The sequence below is a fragment of the Lepisma saccharinum genome, chromosome 13, assembly GCF_977018435.1.
Source record: "Lepisma saccharinum chromosome 13, izLepSacc3.1, whole genome shotgun sequence".
Classification (NCBI taxonomy): Eukaryota; Metazoa; Arthropoda; class Insecta; order Zygentoma; family Lepismatidae; genus Lepisma; species Lepisma saccharinum.
Genome location: NC_139241.1, coordinates 54440636 through 54465956, shown reverse-complemented (window position 1 = coordinate 54465956; position 25321 = coordinate 54440636). Strand labels below are relative to the sequence as shown.

Genomic DNA, 25321 nt, shown 5'->3' with positions numbered 1-25321 from the left:
ATAACTCATTGGGTTGACAAACGTTTGCTTTAAGTGCACTTTATGCTAGGATAGGTTAATTGAGACAGGAACTACAGTTTAAATTGGAAATCTGTGCAATGTGCCTTGGTCGAGGATCAAACCCAGAACCCTTGATCACAAGGCAACAATCCTTCAGTACATTGTATTAGGTCAGCCCCCATGCCAGAGTGGTTAGCACATCACACTACAATGCCAGGGGTCCCAGGTTCGAATCCTAGCCTGGGCATGGATATTTTGTGAGTGTCCATTCATCACATCATCATTCATCCCCATCTTTGCAAATCAGGCTAAAGTGGCACAAAAAGTGAAGTAAAATGAAGCAACTCAATCAGTCAGTACATTGTAGTAACAAAAGTGGTTAACTGTTCATGAGCGTGTACGCCAATGGTAGAGTGGACGAGTTGTATCTTTACGGGTGAACCTTGACCACAACTGGCTGCGCAGTAGCAAAGGGAGGAGCTACCGGCTGCCTTAGCCAATGGGTGTCATTCTCCTTTAACTTTGTAAGAGCTGTCGACCGCTCAACGGCGAGTAGGTAACATCTACGGACTTGTATCTGCGTGAATTAGTCACGGTCACCCGCAGAGATACAGCTCGTCAACTCGAGCAGAGTATGAACTCAGTAAATGAGCATGTGCTCCATTTGCACATGGATAGAGCATTTCCTCACATACTTTCAAACGTAGAAACTGCTTGGATGCAAGAGTCGTTCAAGGTTAACCAAAACTTTTATGCATAAAGAAATGCTGTTCGTGCCTAATGTAAATCTCATTCATTAACTTGAAAGCAATTAAATATATCTTAAAATGCATTTCACTATTCGATTTGGCAGAAAATTTCACATGATTCTGATACGTTACATGTCCCTGTTTCCATCTGAAAAATTTATGTTGAATCTAACATGGCGGATCCAAGATGGCAGACTGGGTGCGTAACATGCATAAAGGATGCAGCACTTGCTATCCTAGATATTACATATTGATACATTTATGTCCAATTATATCTGTAGAAATTATATGGGTTGTTCCCGACTTTTGGATCACCCTGTATATTAGCTGATTAATCTGTAAATGAACCATTCATGTTCTTCAAGAGACATTTGCAATATTAATCAGAGCAGGATAACATTGGAATCAGTAAATTTTATTTTTGTACTTTATTGGAAATGACAAAGAATCCATACTTTGTATTGGTTGTATATTAAAATTGTTATGGCAAGTCAGCACCTTCTCGCAATGTGGGATTCTTGTTTCTTGAAACAAATTAAGTTTAATAAGAAAGGTTTGCGCTTGCAGCACTTCTAGATGAGCACCACTTGTCGGAGGTTGGAAACAGTGGGGAGTCCACATCGTTGCATGTAGCAGACCACTCAAACTATGCGAGACGAAAACTGGACCAGCTAGAAGAGAAACTAAACAATAAAGTTCAGGTAACGTATGAGAAAGCCATGTATTATTATTATTATTTTTATTATTAGTCCTGACACATACCTCAATATATACTGTTTGAATTTTCAGATTGAATTTAGCCCTTGCTCAGGAATGGAGAAGATTACAAATTAATACCACATGAGAAGGAACAAACAAATGTTGGTTAAAAACTTAGGTGTAGATTATTATTTTGTTTCTTTATGTGTGTGTATTGCATTTGCCCAATTCCCGTAGCAACAGGAGTTTGAAAGAAGTGCTCTGCTTACAAACCTTGGTTGACTAGAGACATGAGTGTATCATTGTGCTTGTCTCAGCATTCATTTCACTTGTTCACCATTAACCCAAGGGGTAGGAAACAAAATAGAAATAGACTCAATTTACTAAGGAACCTTAAAAAAATGTTCATGCAGCATATTTGTTAAATAATTAGTACTTTTTAGAGCATCATAAACAGAGGAAGGGTTTTCATTGGCTGATACTTTTCCATTAGTTTAGTCTCTCACATGGTCCACAAAAATGCTGTGCAACACTTTCATGAAATCTAATTTTCATGGCAGTGATGAAAATTCGAAATTTTCATTTAATTTGCACCAGTTTTGTGAGGTATAATAGAATTTGTGATTAGTGGAGACATTCATATTTCATTTTCCGTGGAAACACAAATGTGAAATAACATGCCGTAATGTTCATTTTTCATATTTTTGAAAGTTATGAGGTTTATTTTCCTACCATGTTTTTTTTTAATGAACTGCAAAATAAACTCTTAAATGGGAAAGTTAGACACAGAAAATTTATTAATTCTTCTGCAAATATTTGCTAATAACTTTATAAATGTGCTATTAGAAGGGAAATGTTTATTTTATGTAATAAATATATTTTTTAAATCAAATTCACAGTTTTAACACGAAAATGCCATTTTATACACAACTTTTTATTCTGAAATGTGCCCAGTTTTGTAATGAAAACTTGATCTTTTATTGACCATAAATATGTAGACCTGGTGATTACATAACAGATATTTTAATATTCTTGTAAAAATCTTGAATATTTCAAAACAAAAGTCTTGATAAATTTATGCATATTGGAGTGGAATATGAACACACAATAACATTAATCAATATTTTCAATGACTTGTAATGTTACAATTTTCAAGCATCGGTATCAGTATCAATTACGCAAATTGGTATCTTAATTAGTTATTAAGATTAACAAGTTATTGTTGTTTAATGGTCTTCTCTCTGTAGGCATTGCAGGCCCTTCGCACTTCCCTGAAGCCTGAATCTCGAGTGCTAACAATCCTAGAGAAGGAAGTGGAGTGGTTGGAAGGGGAGAAGAGGCAACTGGAGGCTCACTTATCAAGGACAGAGGCATGGGGGGAGCATCTGGGCCGTTGGAGAGCAACTGTGCAGTCTGCGGAGGTATGTCTGCTTTGTTTCAGATAAGGGCAGTGGCGGCGATTGGATGCCAAAACTGTGAGGCAAGGAAGTTTATTTTTCCTTGGTAGATAAGGCATTAAGAGCCCAGAGTTGGGGCAAAGAGTTGCATAAAGTGGGGGAGCAACTGTGCCCACTGCCGCCAGTGGATAAGGATAGCTTTTCTGATTTGTATCACTATTTCGACATCTGAGAACTAGAGCCATGTAACCAAAAATACAGCATTCACTTATGTTTTAACGCATCTCTTCTAAACAGCTCAATTGGAGTCAGATCGATGCATCTCCATCTGTTTTCCATAACGGTAAAGTAAAGTCAAGTGTCTCCAATTTAAGGTTTTTTCTTTTTAGGGTCCGACATATTCCTAAGAATACATTATTTTCCCTCTCCTGTAAAACTGATAAATTGGAGTTGGTTCTCACGTGACAATTTATGCTGTAACCTGCACCTGAAGTGGAAAAATGTTAGCTGGGGGATGTTGGGTCAAGCCCAAGGGTTAGCTGGGGGAGTGCTGACAATGAGACAGCTGGTGGGATGCTTTGCAACCCTCCCCCCTACCCCTGCATCCTCACTCACTTCGAGCACTGGCTGTAACTAACCTCTAACTAATACCTACCTTGGATGCAGGTTAAAGGTAGATGGAGTTTGGTGCTGATCACATATATCTGCAATTTAGAATGTGTGGAGCCCTATGTACCTTCAAGACATGGTGCAATGCACAGAGGATGCCTTTACCTTTAAAATTATTTCTGGGTTATTGGCAGGCGTTTGTATATTTTTTCACCATAAATTGTGAGAGCCAGATTTGTAATACAGTAAAACCTCGTTAATCTGGACCTCGATAAGCTAGACTTCGCTTAATCCAGACAGGCAAAAGGACAAAAAAAAAAAGAAGAAAGCAGAGTGCAAGGTTTTAAATGTAGCCAGAAGTAAACAAGAGAATTTCCCAAAGAAAAGGCAGTCAACCACTGATGAAATACTGTTTCCCGCGGACTTTGTACTGTACTGTTTAGTGTATTTAGGCCTATGCCCTTTAAATACACGATAATAAATGTGTTTTGTTGCTATAAACGGAGTTTCAATGCACTTTCTACTGTTCCTTTAGGTTATTTCAGTTAATCCGGACTTTCTTTAAACCGGTCAACTTAACCCCCCCCCCCATTAATCCAGATTAACGAGTTTTACTGTAATAAGAGCAGACTTCCGTAACAGAGTGGTTAGCACAGCATGCTACATTGCCAAGGGACCCGGATTCAAATTCTGGCCTGAGTATGAGTGTTCTTTTTGAGTTTCACTTCGTCAATTTCATCATATCATCACTCATCTTCATCTTCGCAATTAGGCAAGAGTGGCAGAAAAGCACAGTAAAATAAACCAAATTGATCAATCAGTCAATGCAATATTAAGGTTTTCCATATTCAGTAACACAAGTAACCCCTATCCTCCTCCTAGCTTCCTAAAACATAAAATGATTTATTAATTTAATTATAATTTGATGAAAAATTTATGTTATTATCCACAGAGGCCTGCTCAAGACCCGGAAGAAACCCGTCTGCAAGGAGGCGTGCCTACAATAATATGCAACATGCACATCAAGCCCAGGTGTTCGACATTGCGCAAGCGAGCTTCACGTTACAGCTGTGCACATGTCTCGATGCCTGCAAGGTTTTTCTCTTTATCCGGGTCCTAAGAAGACCCGTGAGACTCAATGTAGTTCTTGCAGGTAGAGGACGAGCACTACTGTCAGTGTTGCCAACGGCCATTATATTTTACTATGCATGGAAATATTTGAACTTCAGCTAGGCGCAGGTGCTTTGAGGTTGTATAACCATTGACGTAGCAAGGGGTGGGCGAAGTCGGTGACCACACTTGGTCTCGCGCATGTAGGTGCCTCGCATCTTACGAGGATGATACAAAAAACATAATAAATGGAAGTGAGAAAAATAGAAAAGGCTAATTTTTGTGAGCAATAAAATGAAAACCTTTTGTTTTTATCTGGCTTTATATTCTAGTTTAACGTTATAATTTGAATGAATACGTCAAATCAGAGGCGGGCGGGAGCTCTAAGCCTAAGGGACCCCGAAAAAGTCAAAATAATTCTAATTTCTCATGTGAAAAAAAAAGGTAAAGTGCTCCCCTGTGCTTAGCACCATGCCATGAAGGCGTATAGGGGGTGTGGGGGGTAACGCTCCACACTTTCTTGATCTGGCCATGAGTGGGAGTGATGTGATCAGCATCATGCCCCTGACTGCTTTTACCCCCCAGGGTTTCCCCCAGGTACCCATGTTATTCGATACTGGGTGGGCACCGGGGCCGCTTCCAACGTTAGAAACATTAACGCAAAAATTTGTTGGACATTTTTATCCATTTATTATTTTCTTGAATAAAAAGCACTTTGTCTTGGCTTTTCTTCTGTCTCGTGACCTTGCATAGGTACTTGATTTTAATATGTTAATGATAAAGCACCTCAAACTACCGCGGAGCAAAGTATGCGCCATTTAAATGCTTCCATTGTTTTAAACTGAAGAAGGGCATGGATAATATTAGCATTTCTTTCTTCCTTCCTACAACTTCAGATGCAGCTATTGCCCTCTGTAATGGTCACGAAGATAATTTATCTTCCGAATTTTCTGATCAAATTCTACGTTTCAGGAATGTGCTTACATCTGAAATCAAGTGCTTTGGCAAAGTTTCTTCTCCTTGATAGCTCTACACTAGCTTCCAGTGTTCTCTGTGTCGCCTTCTGTTTGTTTCCTATTCTTCAAGTAACAACCACAAAAAAAGAACTATCTTTCTCAAAATTGAAACTTATGTTAAACTTCTGGAAGGTAGTGTAGAATGGTATGATTCAGCCCAAATTTAGTGAACTCCGTAATCTCACTTTTGAACGTGAAAGGGCAAGATCTAATGATGTTGTGAAGTGAAAGTGTCATTCGCTGCCCAGAAGTCAGCTTTCTGTTAAGCAAGGTGGTTTGATTTAAATCAAGATTTAAGATTTAAATTAGGGAATTCTATTTTTTTAAAAATCACTTATTGAAATCACTTTAAATAAAATTACAGAATAATGTACACAAGAAATTTGTAGATATCAGAATCACTTTTTGTGAAAGTGCATTAATCTCGTAATCATTTAATGGTGATTATTAGGCTCTAAGAAAGGAAATAAAGCAAAATAAATGTACCGATGGGGTGAAGCTCATATGATAGTAAATGTAATATGGCATCTGAAAAAAACAATTAAATTTCCCTTGATTTAAAATTCCAACAATTTTAATAAGCAAAAGTAGCACATTTTTTAAATAGAATAATATACAAGATACTAATCATGTTAAACCGAAAACAGTGTCATTATCATTAAACTGTGTAAATAAATATGGCAGCTGATATTTGCCTAACCATCATTAAAAACACTAAAATTTGGCTACAAAGACTGTAAAAAATATTTTAAGTTATAATTATAGAGTACATCCAGAATATTTTATTTTCACTAAGAAAAGTTACTGAAATTATAATATATACTTTCATTAACACACTCAACAAACATTTTCATATTAGGTTCATTATGTTCAGTTCCAGAAACAGTAAAATGCATATTTACATGTAATTTGTTATTTGCTTTAATCAAACTGTTCAAATATTTTACAGAGCCGTTTATCAGAAAAGGCCTTTCTATGTAAAAAAGAAATATGTCTATGTGTATGGTGCAAAAAAAACATGCAAGCAATTTTAAACGTTTTTTTAGAAAAATAAAAAATATCGATTTAAATTAAATAAAATATCAAAAATTATAAATAAAAATCATTATTTTTATCCACCCAGCTGTTAAGAGGGGCGGGGGTTTGTCTTTTCTTCTTTTGAATATATAAATGCCAAAGAAAGATATGTTGTAATATGTGAAAATTCACAGGTGGAGCATCAATTCGTATAATTATTAATGTAAGTGTAGCCACAACCAGCCTTTCTAAGTAATTACATAAATTTCCTGGGAGAATCTGACTGTACTTGAGGGACCCAAATTTGTTTCTTGCATACGCATACTTTACAATTTTGTTACGCCTTTGCGTCAAATATTTAATATTACAAGAACATTACGACGTAACAACAAAATGAGATTCACAATTATTATCATCATCCAAGTCCTAAAATTCAAAATTAACTGGTACAATTAATGTGCAACAAAGTCAAAATTGCTAATTAAAAAAAGTCAAATTAGCTGTATCAATTGATTACACCAAAGATTTCACACTTATGGGGCAAATGACTATCATTTTAAGATATGTTGATGTTGAAACCGATTGTGTCGAAGAGCTTGTAGGTAGATATTTTGAGCCCCTAGATAGGATTGTGGTTTAGCACACCCCTCTCCCCCCTGCTCTATCAAGCGCACACATTTTATGTACGTCCTTCGATATTTTCTACTTAAGCCATTGTTTGTGACATTTACATCCTACAAATTTTGAAATGAGGAAACAAAGAATGACTCATTAAATAATATATAGGTTTTATTCAAAGATTCTTAGTTTGAATTTCTGATTTCTTTAAAAAAAAGTTTAGCATATTTAAGGATATTTCAGTTGTCTTACTGCCTAAAGAACATCTTAAAAAACGCACTATTACTACTTACTCCTTTGGTTAATGAAAATTCCAGCAGGGTGTTACTGTAGATCTGCCAAGTGTAAATTTCTCTGTCGCATACTATTAAATATAATTTTCGTCAGAAATGTATTATTATTATTAGGCTATTATATAAATATGATAATTTGATGACTTTTCCTTTGACTGTATCGATTCACATTGATATTTGAAACTTAAAGAACAGATGGGACCTTGCATTCTAATCTCACCCAGGGCTTCGCAATATGTTGCTACGCCACTGTACCTAAGATTTTGTAACTTCTCAAATTAGTTTCATTATTATGTCAAAGCGACTACCACATATTTTCCAAATTTGTTTTGAAGGTCTTGAAATAGGTTTGTGTGTCACTTCTGGTTTTGAAATGGTAAATCTTCTCTCGGTTTCATTTTTACGTAGTTTGTTTGTTGAAATGTGTAAATAGCATTGCCTGCTATTTGTACCCGTATGAAGATACAAGCTAACAATTACATTTTGTATCGTATTACTATCAATGTGGTCTGTAGAACTAGATAACTAGCATCAACATGGGCGAACGACGATTTGTTGAAAGAGATGACAATATGCAGAAGCCTTTTATAATGCAAATTCAGATTTCATGTTCCATTTTATGGACCATCGTGCCTTACTGTTCAGGGGGGTGTATATCTTGAGCAACTGATTCGGATATTGAATTTGCAAAATTACACCAGAGAGAAAATCTGTTTAATTGAGTATCGGGACTGGACCCTCAGTTTAAAGTGGGATCCGAACCACCATGTGCCTCCACCGGGTATCAAACCCGGGACCACTTGATTGCAAGGCAAATACACAACCACTGTGCCATAGGGGAGCACCCCCCAAAAATGTTTAATGTAGAACAACCACCAGTCACACAAAGTTCCAAAATATTTACGATGGCACTTTTTGCGAAACTTGCTTCGTACTCCTTTACAGGTGTCATCAGTGGTGGCGTTTAGGTAGGGAGGCAAGAGGGGGCAGTTGCCCCCACTTTTTACCAATTTTGCACCTTATGTACCAAGGAAAATTAAGCTGTCCTCCCCCCCAACACTTTTGCACCTTGGCCCCCTAGTTTTGGAACCCAATTGCCGCCACTAGGTGTGAGTGATACAAATGTTTTCTACCAAGGAATAAATGTCTGCAATTTCAAATTGATAAACGTGATTAACATTTTATGTGCTCCTTGGTCAGTTTAGAATCTAAAAGTTGGCAACGGTGACTGTGTGACTCATGTATCTGGAGATTGTGCAAAACCGGAATGAGCACTCGCTGAAGATAAGCGAGCTTCGTCTTGCAAGGCCTTCCAGTTACCCATGGGCTTTTGATGCTTGACGTGTCAAAACCCAGGGTGGGCCTAGTAAGTGAATCTGGCCGATGTGCAGCTCTCTGGTCATCCATGAAAGAAAAGAACAGCCTGTTTGCAGTTAATGCATGAAACATGTTTTCCGCAATATATCTCATTTAGAATAAAGTCCCAGTAACTGTTACTTTCTTAAATGAGTGATTGTAACTTAGTTACTTTAGTGACGAGCTAACTAAGTAACTCACTTACTTTCAAAAGGTAACTTTTGAAACACTTGCTTGCATGTTACTATCTGCATTTGCAGCAACGGGGCTGTGATGCACATTGCGATGGCAGTCTAGAACCTGTTGGTGAGGTAGGCTTGCATCTCTATGCATATTTACTCAGTTAGTGTTTTGATACAACATACAAACCATAATTTCCTAACCTTGTTTGTATGTTGCAGATACCAGATGAAAAGGAGCCCCCCCAGTTCGTCCTTGTTGTTCATGTGCTGGAAGATGAAACAGACGGAGATGCAATTTCTACAGGTTGGGTTGTCCTGCGGAAGCTCAATGATTTCCAAGAACTCCATAGGAAACTCTGGTAAGTGGACTGGAACTCAAGGCATCTGGTTTGACACTGACACATTTCAAACTGTTACCATAATGCTCATAAATACGTACAATAAGAATTGTTGCAGTAAACCTGGTTTAATTTTCAGAATACACCACTGCATTACCTGGACACAAGATGTGGCAGACTGATTTCATGCCACCTTCCTGGACATTATGCCCCTTGCATACCAAAATGCTTTTATTTTCTGATCCCATCCTTAGCGTGAATTAAAACAGATCTCATATTCGAACAAGTGTTCTTGTGTTATCAGCCAGGTTAAGTCGATGTTAGCATCCAGGACATTGACTTAACCTACCTGATAACCCGAGGACACTTGTTCAAACCATGTCTCAAGGAAAGTTACAATTCCTTTAGATCTCAACATCTAAGGTCTAAATCACCATCCCTGAGACCTTCTGTAAACAAACGGTCTCACCGATTCGATGTATCACTCCGCGTCAGCTGATCCATGACCGCAATCATCTGCTGTTACACTCATAGTTCGCCGCACCTATTCATTTTATATAAGAGCCTCTGAATGTGAGAACCCGTTCTCAAAACATCAGACGAATATGCAGCCGCATACATTGTTACTCTCCCGGTCATTCTCTCTTTCATAACCCTTAAAACTGCAGACACTGACACACCACTGCACTGGGATACCAACTTAACCACTTCATTTACTGGTTTCTCAGGATACTACTGACAGAACGTTACATAAATATTGAGTAGAATCTGTTTCTCACCCCTTTTCAAAGGCTGTCCTTGCTGGTGTTTTGAAAACAAGCTCGGAGAACATGGAGACTTTCCCTCACGCATAGAACTCGGCATGTTATTTTTCTAAGGATAGGTCAGGCAATATTACTAAGTTGCACTACTTCCTTGCTGTACACATGATTATTTTTAGAAAATAACCAATGTTATAAAATATCATTATGTACACAAATCTCTAAGCTCATTGAAAGTTATATTACTACAAAATGTTCACACTTATCTTGCCTTGCCATGTCACCAAGTTATTTTACGAAGTGCACAATATTTGGCGGAACAAAAATTGTTATTAGGTAGCTTGTCAAAGTTTCCAACCGCAATAAATTTACGAACTTTTTGTCTTGTTTTGATCATCATCAATATATTTATTGGACTTACAGCAATGCATATGGCTGTTTATGCCCATTATAAATTTTATTTACATAAGATACAATTTACATAAAATGTACAAACAAATTTCAAATACACTCCTATCTATATCAAACCTTAGAAATATACATTACCATGTTATATCATTTTGTCTAAAAAATGCAAGTAAAATATATTCAAAGAAAGAAGCCAAATTTATTGGAAATGATTACTGGTGCAAAGAGTTAACCATAAAGGTGAAGCAATAAGTAAAAAAAGAAAGAGCATTGGGTTTAAAGTGAGACGTCATTTGCGGCAGCGTATCCCATACTACAAATTTGCCATTGTTTTACCTTACGTAATGAATCCTGTAACAACGCTGGATTTTTGTGTGGATTATTTTACTTCTATGAGTTTGCAATGCTTTCTGCATGCAGATGGTTTTGTTTACAGAAGGTGTCAGGATTTGTGATTTGAACTATAGTGAAATATTCATGGATATACATCCAACTTTATCAAGAATTAACGGCTACACTAAAGATCCAGATATAGAGTACATCGCACAGCTCATTACTCCATAAAATCTATCTTTTTTTTTTTCTTAACTTAATGGCAGTGAGGCTAAGTTCTATATAGAAGTATTCTTCAAATTTATAAAGCAAAACCTTGGATATAAGCACTTTTGAAGTCCCTGTCATCCGAGTAGCTGACTACTTGGATCCAGGAGTTTTGATTAGATATTAGACCTCTTGCATTGTTAATAATAATGAAATGTCATATTGTTATTATATATTTTGTTTGGCATGTGTCACAAATGTGTGACAAATTCACATTATTAATTTGTTATTTTCTTGTAATAACTTTTCCTTTAGCCAGCTAGGTTCCAGTGTTAAGAATCTCGAACTTCCTTCAATGCCTGGGAAATTCCATTTTGGCAAGGGCAATGAGAAGAATTCTCTGGAAAAAGCCAAGGCTCAGATACAGAAATATCTAGAGGTAAATTAATAAAATGAAATTTTTATGTTCTAATTTTTGTCCAATTTAATATCAACAAAACAATACAGAAACTCAAAATAATCTGTTTAATGTGAACAGATAATTTCTTAGTCAGTTTTCTTTTAAACTTAATATTTCATAAGGATAATCACAAAGTTATATTGTAGTAAATCTTTTATAGAAATTAGCAGATATAATTTAAACTGTTATATTTTAACTAGAGCTGAGCCGATACCAATACTCTTACTAAATCCCACAGATACCGATACTTGAAAATTGCAATAATAAATATTTGTTCAAAATATTGACAACTATTGGCATGTAAATATTCTTCTCCTATTATATGCATCAATTTTCTAAGAAATGTGCTTTAGAATATTCAAGAATTACATCAGAATATCAAAATTGATTTTATGTAATCACAAAATGCAGCTTTTCGTGCAAAATTAGTGCAAAATAAAAATAAAGTTTGAATTTTTCATAATTTCCAGGATAATTGCACTCCGTGAAAATGTCACTCGGCATTCTTGCGGACCCTGTAAAAGACCAATACCGTGGAGAATCTGTGGAGGGTTACATTACGATATGCCGAGAAAGTATTAGCTGGTATCGGTAGATGAAATCCAACCAATACTTTTCAATACTGATACTAGTGGTATCGGCTGATACCGATACATCAGTATTGGTTTCAGTTCAGCCCTAATTTTAACTAAATAAAATTATCCACTAATTGATCAATAAACTAATAACATATTAATTTGTATTATTGTGTTAATGCCCAATATAGGTATATCAGCGTATTTTCCCATTATTTGTACAGTGCCCTCATTTGGTTGAAGGCAGTCTATGTAGCAGCTGCAAGCATACTGCTTGCCAGCGAAATCATGTTTCTCTTCAGTAAGCATACTTCAGAAAAGTGCAATAGAGCTAATTCTGATCAACATCATGTTATTAAGAACAGATCGATCAAAACTTGCCATCAGAAGGTGGCACCTCTCTGTCTGCCATGAATGTCAGTATTTCGTAATGTGCAGGCTGATGTGCCTTGTTGAAGAAGGATTTATATTCACTTCTATGTACATTTGTAAGGTGATAAGTAGTAAATCGATAAGTGTTGAGTGTGGTTATAATGCTGCACTTTAGAACAAAGAATTGTTATGTATGACACTTATAGGAAAACAAACTTGCACAGAACTAATGCATAGAAATGCATAAGTTTCTCAAAAGATATAGAAAATGTGCGGCAGTACAAGGACATTTCCTATATTATCTGTGACAAAAGTGCATGATTATTTTACTTATAATTGTGAAATATTTTAATTAAATTAACCTGTGCACTTGAGCTGAGGGGTCATGTACATCCAATATTGTCCCGTAAGCATCCTGCTTCCAGCTGCCTGAATAAATAGTTTACAATTTAGACCATTTCTCATTGTTTTTGTGGCAATGAATCAATACGATTTGATTTTTATAAAATGTTTGCAATTTTGTATTGGATTGCACACAGCAGAATATTAATTATTGGTGTCTTTACATCAGTATTTTTTTTCTGTCCATACACTTGACAGATGATTCTAATTCCTGTTATTTTCTGCATATTAGGTAACATGGGTTACAAATACAAAAAGGGCCTCCCTGATGGTGCATTGGTCACGTCATTACCTTGTAATCAAGGAATCCCGGGTTCGATACCCGGTGGAGGCACATAGTGGTTCGGATTCAACTTTAAACTGTAGGTCCAGTCCCGATTAGCCTTACTGTGCATAAAGTGGACTTAAAACACCAAATCAACCAACCGACAATTACAAAAAAAGAACATTAAACAATTGAGTACTTCTTCTTTATGTGCATTGATACATAAATTGTTTAAACAGACAGTTTTGGTTATTATTTGTATTTTTGTGTTACTGTTCACAGATTGTCATGGAGGATGAGAGGCTAAACCAGAGCGAAGCATTGTATGCTTTCCTCAGCCCTAGTTCCGAACATCTGAAGCAAGCTCTGCCATCGCCAAAGAAGTCAAGATTCTCCTTTTCCACTCTTTTCAAAAGGTAATCAAGTATTTTCTTCATAGGTGCTTATTTTACTTCACTTTTCTGCTGCTTTTTGTTAATTATGAACACAAGATATGATATGATGAAATTGATGAAGCGACACTTGCAAAGAACACCCACGCTGGGATTTGAACCCAGGTCCATGGGTGGCATTATAGCACACTGTACTACTCACTATGCCACAAAGGTCGGCATGTAGGGTTTTGAGAAATAAGAATGCGAAAGACCTACTTTCGATCCCTGATTGAGTCACAACTTTCACAGAACTTTATAGTACACACTTAATTTACTAATATAGGTTGTTACATTAATTTGGGGGCAAATTGAAAGGGAGTAACGGTATTTAGTCTTTCCTCATATATTTTATGTCTTCTGTTCTAGTGGAAGCTCAGGAGGTTCAGAGACAAAGGAGAGTAGCCGTGAAAGCGATGATGAGGAACTCTTGCTTCTGGATGAAACGGAAGTTGGTCGTGTGGAAGGAGGAAAGGATGCAATAGCCGAGCCCTTATATGCCCTTCTGGGAGAAGTTTTTGACCTTAGAGGTGTCTTCCGATGGCTGAGGAAAACACTAATTACATTTGTTCAGATCACATATGGAAGGACTATTAACAGGTAACATTTGATTTTGTGTTAAGTTCTCAAATGCAAGGGGAAAAAAGAAGGAATGTCACGTAAATGCTTTTTGGATAAAATGGCACTTTAAGGCACCAATTGTGCATTTATTTCAGTATCACCCGAATGGGCACTGCTACTAAAACAAACCCTGGGTGTACCCAAGAGTATGAATTTCTTTCCATGTTGCAAGTGCAAACATTTTGTTATGTTGATTATTAAGCTGGACAAAATGTTTGAAAAATATGATGTATAAGAATTTTCGGAATCCCATGTATTCCTTATGGGGAATCAACTTCAACATCAAGTTACGGCTAATCAAATGGAAGTTTCGACTTTTCCGCTGGTGAAATTCATCTTCAAACTGCCCTCTTCCCGTTGACATCTCTTTATATTCCATCGGAAGTTTTATATTCACAAGAGAATGAATCAAATCATACTCCCATATGATCAATGCTTTTTTCCTTGCCTCCTGGCAGTGTTGCCAAACCTGTAGGGCATAGAAGAACTAAATTTCACCTTAAATGGGGTTAAAACTGACTCTCATGGAGCTAGATTTACGATGGCTGGATAAAGTGCCTTCTAGGGTAATGTTAGTTGTCAAAGGGGTGGGGCACTGCTATTATCGTTAACTCTAAATTGATGACAATTTATTCTTAGTTTTCAACATCTAGATCCGGCAGCATAGCCCATCTCAATTATCCACCGATGGTGGTATGAAATCGAAAGTAAAGAATTCCCTGATAACAATATTATGTCAATTTCACGTGTAGCATTGTGCTATAAAGATGTAGCTGGGGAGATAAGAGAGTGGGGCGATGCAGCCAATATAACAATATCATGTCACGTACAAAATGTATAATTATGACGAAAGGTGGTCTATGTGGGTCGGAACCAGAGATGGCATCATAGTGCGGCACGGGGGGTGGGCATCCCAGTTCACAGCCAAACGAGTGCACGAAAGATTGATTGACTCTTGGCTAATTTGTGAAGATGGGGATGAGTGATGAAATTGATGAATGGACATTCGCAAACAACCAAGCCCGAGTGGGATTTGAACCCGGGACTCTTGGCATCGCAGTGCGATGTGCTAACCACTCGGCCACAGGGTTCGGCTAGAGTGCACGAAAGAGCCAGATCTGGCTCCAAGAGAGCTAAGTTGGCACACTGCCATGGAAGACACCCCTGGAAATTGTATCGCATGCCCTTAATGTTGGGACATTCCTTGTTCTTTACCAGTTCGCCAATCCTTTTGCCGCTTTTTCCATGGACATCTCGGCATGTATGGAATACTCCGTCAAATAGTACCTAGAACCACAAACAGAACGAGCACAGCACCCGAAAAAGTGCAAAAATGGACATTCCTTCTTTTTTCCCCTTACCCGTCAAATGTATTAGGTAGCATATCTAGTGTTTCCTTATTTGTGTTTACGTGGACCAATGTATTACCAAGAGAACTAAACTGACAGTCGACTGGCCTGATAACAATACCATTGTAACTGACATCCTTTAAAATATTCATAATTTCACATAAGATAATAATGTAATACAGTAAACCCTCGTTAACATGAATCCCAAGGGATCGAAAAATTAAGAGTTCATGTTAAAAAAATTCGTGCTAACCGGGGACTCAAATTTTATTGTTGCAATACAGTTCTTTCTACACAAACCATTTACAATACGTATTATGTATTTGAGTATTGTAGATAATGTAGATTTGGCCATTCCATACTGCTCAGCAATTGTCGTTTTGTTCAATGCACCACGGTCTACTTTCTCTAGGATTCTCAGTTTTGTTTGCAGATCTATACCTGTCTGCTTTCTCTTGGCCATGAGGCCTCCCCGATGGCGCAGTGGTAGTGTCATCGCCTTGTAATCAAGGGGTCCTGGGTTCGATACCCGGTGGAGGCACATAGTGGTTCGGATTCCACTTTAAACTGTAGGCCCAGTCCTGATTAGCCTTATACTGTGCATAGAGTGAACTTAAAACACCAACTCAAACCAAACCAACTCTCTTGGCCATGACTCCCATCTTACTGCTTGCAACTTGATGTTACTCGTACTGGCTACATTTAAAAAAATAGAAATACACATCTGAACACACGACTGAATTTGTTGGTTAAATACGTATAAGCTCATTGTTGACGCGATGATCACGATTGTCGAGCAATTATACCCATGTTTTAATCTTGATGTTACTTGTACTGGCTATGTTTTAAAGAATATAAAACACATTTGAACACATTGTTGATCTGAATTTGATTGTTGACAAGATGATAGAGATTGTTGAGCGATTTCTTGCATACCTAACAGATGAACGACAGAGGAACAACAGAAAAAAAATATGAAAAACTTTGAAAGTTCATGTTAAATGAGGTCTAATGACGCAACGGACTAAAAAACAGTTCGTAATTCATGGTAACCAAAATTCACGTTAACTGATAAACCTTTCTATAAAATACAATACATCCCTGCTGGGACCAACATTTTGTTCATGTTAACTGAGTGTTCGTCTTAAGCGAGTTTGTGTTAACGAGGGTTTACTGTAATAAAATAATTACTCTCTCTTCCTCCCTCCAACTAGCTTACAATACTGTGACTGTGAAATCATCAACTCTTAATGATGGGTTTTTTGTCTCTAGAAATAAGGTAATCTTTTCTGAAATTTCTTGTCTATCCTTGAAATATGTATCTAATAACATTTGGATCTCTAATAATTATGAAATATTGCAAATCAGAAGGTGGTGGTTTTTGTGTATTATTAATAATCTTATTTTCGTTGAGAAGTCTCCTACTTGATCACCAGGTGAGTGAATATCTAGCACAACTGTTTTCATTATATTTTTTTACATTTCATACAGTTACTGAAATGCATAACCTTGTTCCTGTATTTAAAACTATTTTTTCATCTAATGCAGTTTTGCCTTTGGTTATATTGTTTGAATAATAACTAACTGAAATATACTTCTGTTATTAACAATAAATATAACAACTATCTGCGATTTAGAAGCCACGGTGGTCGTCGGTACAGTGTCTGACTGCCACGCGGGAGTTTGATTCCCAGGTCGGAATTTTTCTGGCCTTGTCCCTGCATAAAGTGGCTCTGTGGCTCATCCAGCCTCAAATCAATGGGTACCTGGGGGATAAAAGTGACCAGAGTGTGGGGCTGATCGCATCATCTTCAAAATGGCAGAGCTTGAGAATGTGGTGGTGTATTATGTTATGCAGGGGACCTTCAAATGTAATAATTTTAATTAACACGTTTTCTGCTAGGGTGGTTTTACCAATTTTTCTCCTGCGCCAAAGTGGTTAGTGGACTTTATTTTGCAAATTAGAAAATTTTGTTTCTTGCCTGTAAAAAATAGAACAGTCAAAATACTTTTATGTGCACTTGACTCCCACCTCGTACAGTCATGCCTTATGCGCATCATTATTATACTTGTGACCGACGGCAAGCTAGGAAAACAAAGTGCAAATCACTTTTTCAGTTATAATCACCAACATGGCATGATTGGTGCGTGCCAGTTTCAGTCGTTATGTCATTATAACCAACGCTATATGTTAAACGAAACATTAATTAATTAATGTAGTGCATGTACTGTAGAATGTTAATAATTATAATGCTTTGAAGTATTACTTTGGGTGTCATTATTAGTTTAACATAGCAATTATATTTCTCTTGAAATGTTCGCATTTTGCATTGAACTTAATGTTTCATTGTTTTTGCATCTTGCAGACAAGTTCGTGAAACTGTGGCTTGGTTATTTTCTGAACCAATGCTCCATTATTACATTCAGCTGTTTGTGAAATCCTGGTGGCCGAATGGGGAACTTGCCGAACCAGCACCTAGTAGAACTGATGAGCAAAAGCTGAAAACCAGGTGATACATACAAATCATTTTTTATATATATTAGTATAAATATTAGGGAAACAAATCTTGAAAACTTCTCGAATGCTTATTTTGCATAGAGATCCAGAATACTATCTTAATTTTCCAGTGGAGTCAATTCAACATTGTACTTCGAAGTGTGTTCTTATTTATTTACTCTCCTCTTCAACAATTATAAGTCAGTTTACCGAAAATGCAAACTATGTTATTGTTGTATTTACATAGAAATATAAATTACCTGTTACAACAACTGCTCAAAATGGCCGCCATTGTTCTTGATGCACTTACTACACAATTGTGGGAATATTTGTGAAAAATTATAAGTTTTATGAGTTCTTTCAAGTGTTCCAAATCTGGCGGCTTCATGGCAAAAACTTTGTCTTTCAGAATTCCCCAAATTGGGTGAAGTCCGGAGATCTTGCAGGGCACTCCATGGTACCTCTTCTCCCCATCCACTCCCTGAAGTGCCCATTTACAAATTCCCGTACAATAAGGCCATAATAGTTTTTGTTGTATGTACGCATTGCTTGCATGATAGAATTATTTTCCTGTAGTTTACGGTTATTACAAGCATAAGAAAACAGTTTTTTCTTTGTGACGTTTCAGGAGAACACACGCTCCTTTCATCAGACATTTATTTTCATTTTGACTAAAGATACAGTTATAACAATGGTTAGTAATTTTTAAACAAAAAGAATCTGTTATATAATGGATGTTGTCAATGTTACATTGTTGTAATATAGCAACTTAACTGTGAAAAAAGCAGTCTATTTTATTTTTATTTTAGATTTTTTTTTTTTTTTTTTTTTTTTTTTTTTTTTTTTTTTGGTTTACTGTATGTGCAAATTACAATTACTTTATATTTGATGGCAAAATCTATCAGCAAAATAATGGTCTATCAATGGGAAACCCAGTATCCGGAATCATCTCCAGCATTTTCCTTCATTACATAGAATCTCCAATTGTTAATGCGATAGGTGCGGATATCAAACTCTACATCAGATATGTAGATGATGTGCTAATTATTGCTAAAAATGAGAACACCATCATGGACGTATTTAAATCGTTAAATGAATCACATCGTCGCATAAAATTCACTTGCGAACCCATGAATAACAATGTAATTTCTTTCCTTGATCTGCAAATTAAGACAACTGACTCAACAATTCAAACATCAGTCCATAGAAAAAAATTAGCGGGGGAAAAATACATCCATGCCAAATCAGAACATTCGCGTATAACAATGGATAACATATTTTTAAATTTTTTCCTGAGAGCACAAAGACTATGTTCTAATAATGAGGATATTAAAAATGAAGAAGAAAGGCTCTTTAATATAGCAAAAGAAAATGGCTTTCACACTAACAGAATAAACCAAATCAAAAAACAAGTTGCAAGAAAACTAAAGGAAAAGAGAAATACAGACAAAGATGAAAAATCTGTTGAAAAGAAATTTGTGTGCATTCCATTCCACAAGGGATTCTCACATAAAATTGCAAAAATTTTTAGAAGTTTTAATTTCAAAATTGTTTTTAAATCACCAAGAAGTTTGGAATGTACATTTAATGAATTCAAAATGAGAAACTCGCTACCAGATGTGGAAACCACAGGAATATATAATATAAGTTGTTCATGTTCAAAAGATTATGTGGGACAAACAGCAAGGAAAATGGCAATAAGATGGCACGAACATGATTTGGACATTATAAATCTAAACCCAAGAACAGGTTTGTCAACTCATATCATCGAAGAGAAGCATTTGATTAAAAAGAGAAGGGTTTTAAAAAGATTAACGGGAAACACAGAGTTGAATGTCTGGGAAGCCTCGTTCATTGCAGAAGAACACTGGAATAAATTAAATAATGAAAATGGTAACATAGATCCAGTGTGGAGTTTTCTTTTTCACAAATGGAGTAAGCCACCATCTTTAAAATTTAATGTAACAGAAAACATCAAGAGACTTTGTGAAAACAATGATGAATTTGAATTACCTGATGATATTTGGGATTCATAATTAAAAAAAAAAAAAAAAAAAAAAAAATCTAAAATAAAAATAAAATAGACTGCTTTTTTCACAGTTAAGTTGCTATATTACAACAATGTAACATTGACAACATCCATTATATAACAGATTCTTTTTGTTTAAAAATTACTAACCATTGTTATAACTGTATCTTTAGTCAAAATGAAAATAAATGTCTGATGAAAGGAGCGTGTGTTCTCCTGAAACGTCACAAAGAAAAAACTGTTTTCTTATGCTTGTAATAACCGTAAACTACAGGAAAATAATAAGGCCATAGTCATCATCATCCTTCGTCGTTTCCTGCTTCTGGCTGGGTCGGCATAGAAGTCAAGCCTCTCCATTTTTTGCTGGTCTTCCACCACTCCTCACTTTCCACAGTGTTCCAATGTTGTCCTCTTTTCCTAACATTTTCCACTATCTGCTCTTTCCACCAACATCTTGGTCTCCCCTTTGGCCTTACTCCTGTAAGCTCTTACTGGCAGTCTTTCTGCACCCATCCTCTTCATGTGTCCAAACCATCTCATCTGTGCCTGATCTGTTCTGCTCTAAAGCTTCACCACCCCCACTGTCTGTCGAATTCCTTTTCTATCCCTTCTAGTCTTCCCCAATATACTCCTTAACAATTTCATCTCCACTGCCTGCATCTTTCTTTTCTCTCTCTCTCTCATTCTGACCCTGTATTATAGACACTGATATTTTGAAAGATGAGACTGGTGTACCATACCAATTAAAAACTTATACCTTACATCATATTATATATCATTTACACTTTGTGGTACACTGTTATACCTTCTTCACTGAAGATAACCGGATTTGTCCAGAATTTTTCATAGGTTGTGGGGGAGTGGATAAAGTTCATATTTAGGAGGGTGTATTTAGAACCAAAATGATTAGAGGGGTGTTAGGGGCATGTGGATAAATCAGTGGCCAATTGCATTGGGCAATCGAGTCATGATCTTGCTGTTGAAGGTTCCAATTTTGAGTCCTGGCATGTGTGTTCCTTTGTGAGTGTCCCTTTAATAGAGATTTCACATAGTCATCACTCATTAATGTTACAATTAGCCTTACAAAGCAGAAAAGTGAAACATTTGTGTTATAAAAGTGTAAACATGTATAAATATACTCAAACAATATTATGAAGAAAATACCAAAATACACCAGAGGTGTATGAAATACATACCCAGGTGCTTATTATATAATTTGAATTTGAATTTATTGTGCAATTTGAATTGTCATAATTCATTTTGAGAGGCATAAAAGTGTTGTAAAAGTCCCCCCTCAACAACAAGAATTTGAATTACAGAATAGTTTACATCTTGTGCCAACATTATTAAGACAGGTTCAAGTCTCCTGGGGGAAGCGTATCAACTTTTCTCATGAGATTTTGGCGAGTGTATGGGACCGGTGGCCTCCCACCATCGTGAGGAAATTGGGGAGCTACGAATGAGTAGTGTAACCCAATCATGAAAACGTACAACTGCGACTGAGGGTTCGTTGTGCTGACCACATGTTACCCCGTGTGGGTGTGATGCCAGCAGTCTGTAGGTCGGCCCTGGCCCTCAAGACTGTTGCGTTACGGGTTATTATTAGTATTATTCTTAATAAATAGAATATTAAAGATTTATCTGAGAAAATGTAATCCCAAGACAGATTCAGCAGCTCACAAAAATTAGTATTAAGTATCGATAAAAATGGACATTCTCTTTTTGCAGGTGTGAGGCCAGAGAACAAGTGTTAAACAACATACCTGAAGTGCTAAGCAATCTCGTAGGACAACAAAGTGCACGGCGTGGTGTTGTCAAAGTGTTTGAAACACTTCAGGATGCACGTTTGAACAAACAGCTCTTTTATGTGAGTATGCATATGTATTTAGTTCACTTTCAGGCACTGGTATACACAAGAGGGGCAAGGGGGGGGGGGGGTTGAGGTGACAGCCCATCCTGAAATGTTGAGAAAATCAAAATTTTAAAGTGAAAGCTGCAAATAACTCGGGAAGAACCTCCGGAAAAAATCCTGCATCTCCTAGTGCTCTCAGTGTATTTGTAATGTATGGGTAACTTTATAACAGTGGGATTTTGAGTCAAAATAATGTGGTTCAATTAGGGACAATGGCCCTTATCTAGCAACATTATAATAACAGCCATGTTTTAAGCTCCTACATTAACATGAGGATTTGAATTGGAATATATTACTCCATATAAATCATATAAATTGGCAAATTCAATACAGTTGCACTTTTTTTTATTACAAGATAAAAAGTAAAAGTAAAGTGTTCCCCTGTGCATAGCACCACACCATGAAGGCGTATAGGGGTGTGAGGGTAACGCCCCACACTTTCTTGATCCAGTCGTGAGTGGGGGTGATGTGATCAGCATCACGCCCCTGACCGCCTTTACCCCCCAGGGTTTCCCCAGGTACCCATGTTATTCGACGCTGGGTGGGCGCCGGGGCCGCTTCCACTGTTAGAAAAGTTCCCGGATTTGAACCGGCCGGGGATCGAACCCGGGACCTTTAGCATGGTAGTCAGACGCGTTACCGACTGAGAATAAACAACATAAAATATTAATGAAGGATAGGATGTTTACTTTTTCACACACCCCATACATCATAATGTGGTATGTGTCATTTGCTCGCTTAAATTAGACGTATATAATGTATATAACTCAGCAAAAAAAAAGAGGGAAAATATTGATAATTTAGGGTCTGGCCATGTTGTTTTGGTATGCAAGGGCCTCCCCGATGATAAAATGGTAACCTTGTAATCAAGGGGTCCCAGGTTCAATCCACGGTGGAGGCACATTGCACATTTGTTCAGATCTCACTTTAAAATGTATGCCAAGTCCTGATTAGATTCAAAGATTCATTAGTGATTATATTCTAGCTATTAAATTATTAACACTATCTTTGTTTTTTTCTGCAGGACTTGTCTGAAATCCTCATTTATGAAGTATTTCCTGAAATAAAGAGGCACTGAATTTCTAGCATTCTAACGTGGATCAAATAACTGTCAACATTGAAACTCATCTCCTGAAAGAAGAGAGTGTAAATAATATAATTCCATGTTTATTTCTAGTCATGTTTTTATTTGTTATATTTATAAATTTATATATGAATATACAGGTACTTTAGAATTGTTTCTGCAATGATACTGAAGTTTGGCTGTGTGCACCTGTTCTCGAGAAATGAGTATATTAAAGTGCGTGTATGCATATACATGCATACTATTAAATAATACATATGGTACATTATTAGATTTTTTGACACATTCAGTTGTGTCAGCCATATGAAGGTGATGTTTCATGTTAACAAGCATGCATACTCATATCGAACATTACCTAACAATTGTTAATTGATTCAGCCAAAGTATTGTAGGGCAGAGAAAAGTTAAAGTAATGGGCTAAATGTGTTAATTAATAATTCTTCGGTGGAGTGGTTAGCACAGCATTATATGATGGTAGGGGTCCCAGATGTGAATCACACCCTGGCCACGGGTATTCTTTGTAAGTGCCCCTTCATGAATTTCATCGTATCATCATTCATCCTCATCAGGATTAGCCAAAAGTGGAAGAAAAGTGATGCTAAATAACAAAAAACACACTTAATAATGCTTCTTAGTTGTCCACATTGTGTGTTATAATGAAAAAATAATGAAAATGTGTAAATTACCACAATAGACATGAATTGCTCCATTGTTTTAATTATCACGAAACATAAAAATCAGTACTTTCAATATACTTAGTAATATGGGGGAACAGTGAAGAAGTAGTACAGAGACAGCTTGATAATTGGAATGAGGAAATTAGAAGAGGAGGAATAAAATTCAGTGCAGAAAAGAGTGAGGTGCTAATAACAAGAAACAGAGCCAGAAATGTACCAAGAATAAAGGTGGACGGTGGACACAAAAGACTTGAGGCTAGTTGAGAGCTTCAAATATCTAGGAAGCATAATTGAGAGAAATGGAAAGAGAGAAGTGGAACAATAGATGAGGTTAACAGAGGTGGACAAATGGGTGGCGGACTCTATCAAAGCGTTCAAAGATTAATATGGAACAGAAATGAAATGCAAGAAGATAATACATAACGCATACCAATATGTGCCAATAATTAGGTATGAAGCAGAGACTTGGACAATGACAGAGAGAGACAATAGAAAAATGCGGCTGTGGAGATGAAATTTTTAAGCAGTATATTGGGGGGGGATAGAATAAGGAATGAGGAGATATGACAGACAGTGGGGGTAATGAAACTTCAGGACAGAATAGGTCAGGCACAGGTGAGATGGTTCGGACAGAGGATGGGTGCAGAAATACTGCCAGTAAGAGCTTACAATGGACAAGAAGTGGAAGTAAGGCCAAAGGGGAGACCAAGATGCCGGTGGAAAGAGTAGATAGTGGAAAGTGTTAGAAGAAATACATGATTGGAACACCGTGGAAAGAGAGGAGTGGTGGGAGACCAGAAAAAAATGGAGAGGCTTGATTTCTATGCTATATGTTAATGAGCTTCATGCATAGACCATCTAATGAGAAGCCAACATTTTGATAGTTCCTTGACTCTTGCGTAATGAACAAACTGACTGATGTCTGTCGCACAGTAACCCTTCGAGAGCAAGACTTGTTGAGTGACTTTTCTTTGGGTAACATGTTGTCAGCATATTACCACTGCTATCTTGACGTTCTACATATGCAGGGTGTCCACAAGGATACTCCGTGTTTATAAACAGACATCACATCATTGTGATTTTCCCACTCATAATTGTTGCATTTTCTCTGGCAGTGGGGATATGAAGAGAAAGCATAGCTTCTTTTCGGCATGAGCAGGAATTACCTTGATATGTTCAGGGGAGATTCATTGAGAGATTGCGAGCCAGTAAATATTTGCACTACTCTTTCTAGGCACACCAATTTCATGAGCATAAGTTCGCTGACAGCAAGCATGTTTATAATTGGATAGGATATTTGTGGACACCCGGTATGTTACATTTGTAGAACTGACATTTTTTGTGAATTGTATGTTTGTATAAATCTTGTACATAATATATATATTTGTGAAATTATATTCTTGTAAAGTGGTAACATATTTCAAGAACTAAAATTCTTGTATGTGTGTACAATAATGTATGTAAATACTACAAAAGAGAAGTAAACATTCCAGTCAAACTTGAATTCCAGCTTATAGTTTTAATTCGTTTTTTTTTTACTTTCAACCACTGTTA

General features: G+C 36.7%; 1 protein-coding gene across 1 annotated transcript in view; it reads left to right on the top strand.

Moving 5' to 3' along the window:
* The window catches only part of snz (sorting nexin snazarus), a 69313-nt gene extending 44042 nt beyond the window's left edge, over positions 1-25271 (top strand). Inside the window, exons 11-19 of the mRNA XM_083134188.1 lie at positions 1317-1450; positions 2696-2869; positions 9266-9405; positions 11409-11532; positions 13450-13583; positions 13968-14198; positions 17935-18078; positions 21823-21961; positions 23031-25271. Coding sequence (XP_082990314.1) covers positions 1317-1450; positions 2696-2869; positions 9266-9405; positions 11409-11532; positions 13450-13583; positions 13968-14198; positions 17935-18078; positions 21823-21961; positions 23031-23084 — 1274 coding nt within the window. The 3' untranslated portion in view covers positions 23085-25271. The remainder of the gene's footprint in view (positions 1-1316; positions 1451-2695; positions 2870-9265; positions 9406-11408; positions 11533-13449; positions 13584-13967; positions 14199-17934; positions 18079-21822; positions 21962-23030) is intronic.
* The last annotated feature ends 50 nt before the right edge of the window (positions 25272-25321 follow it).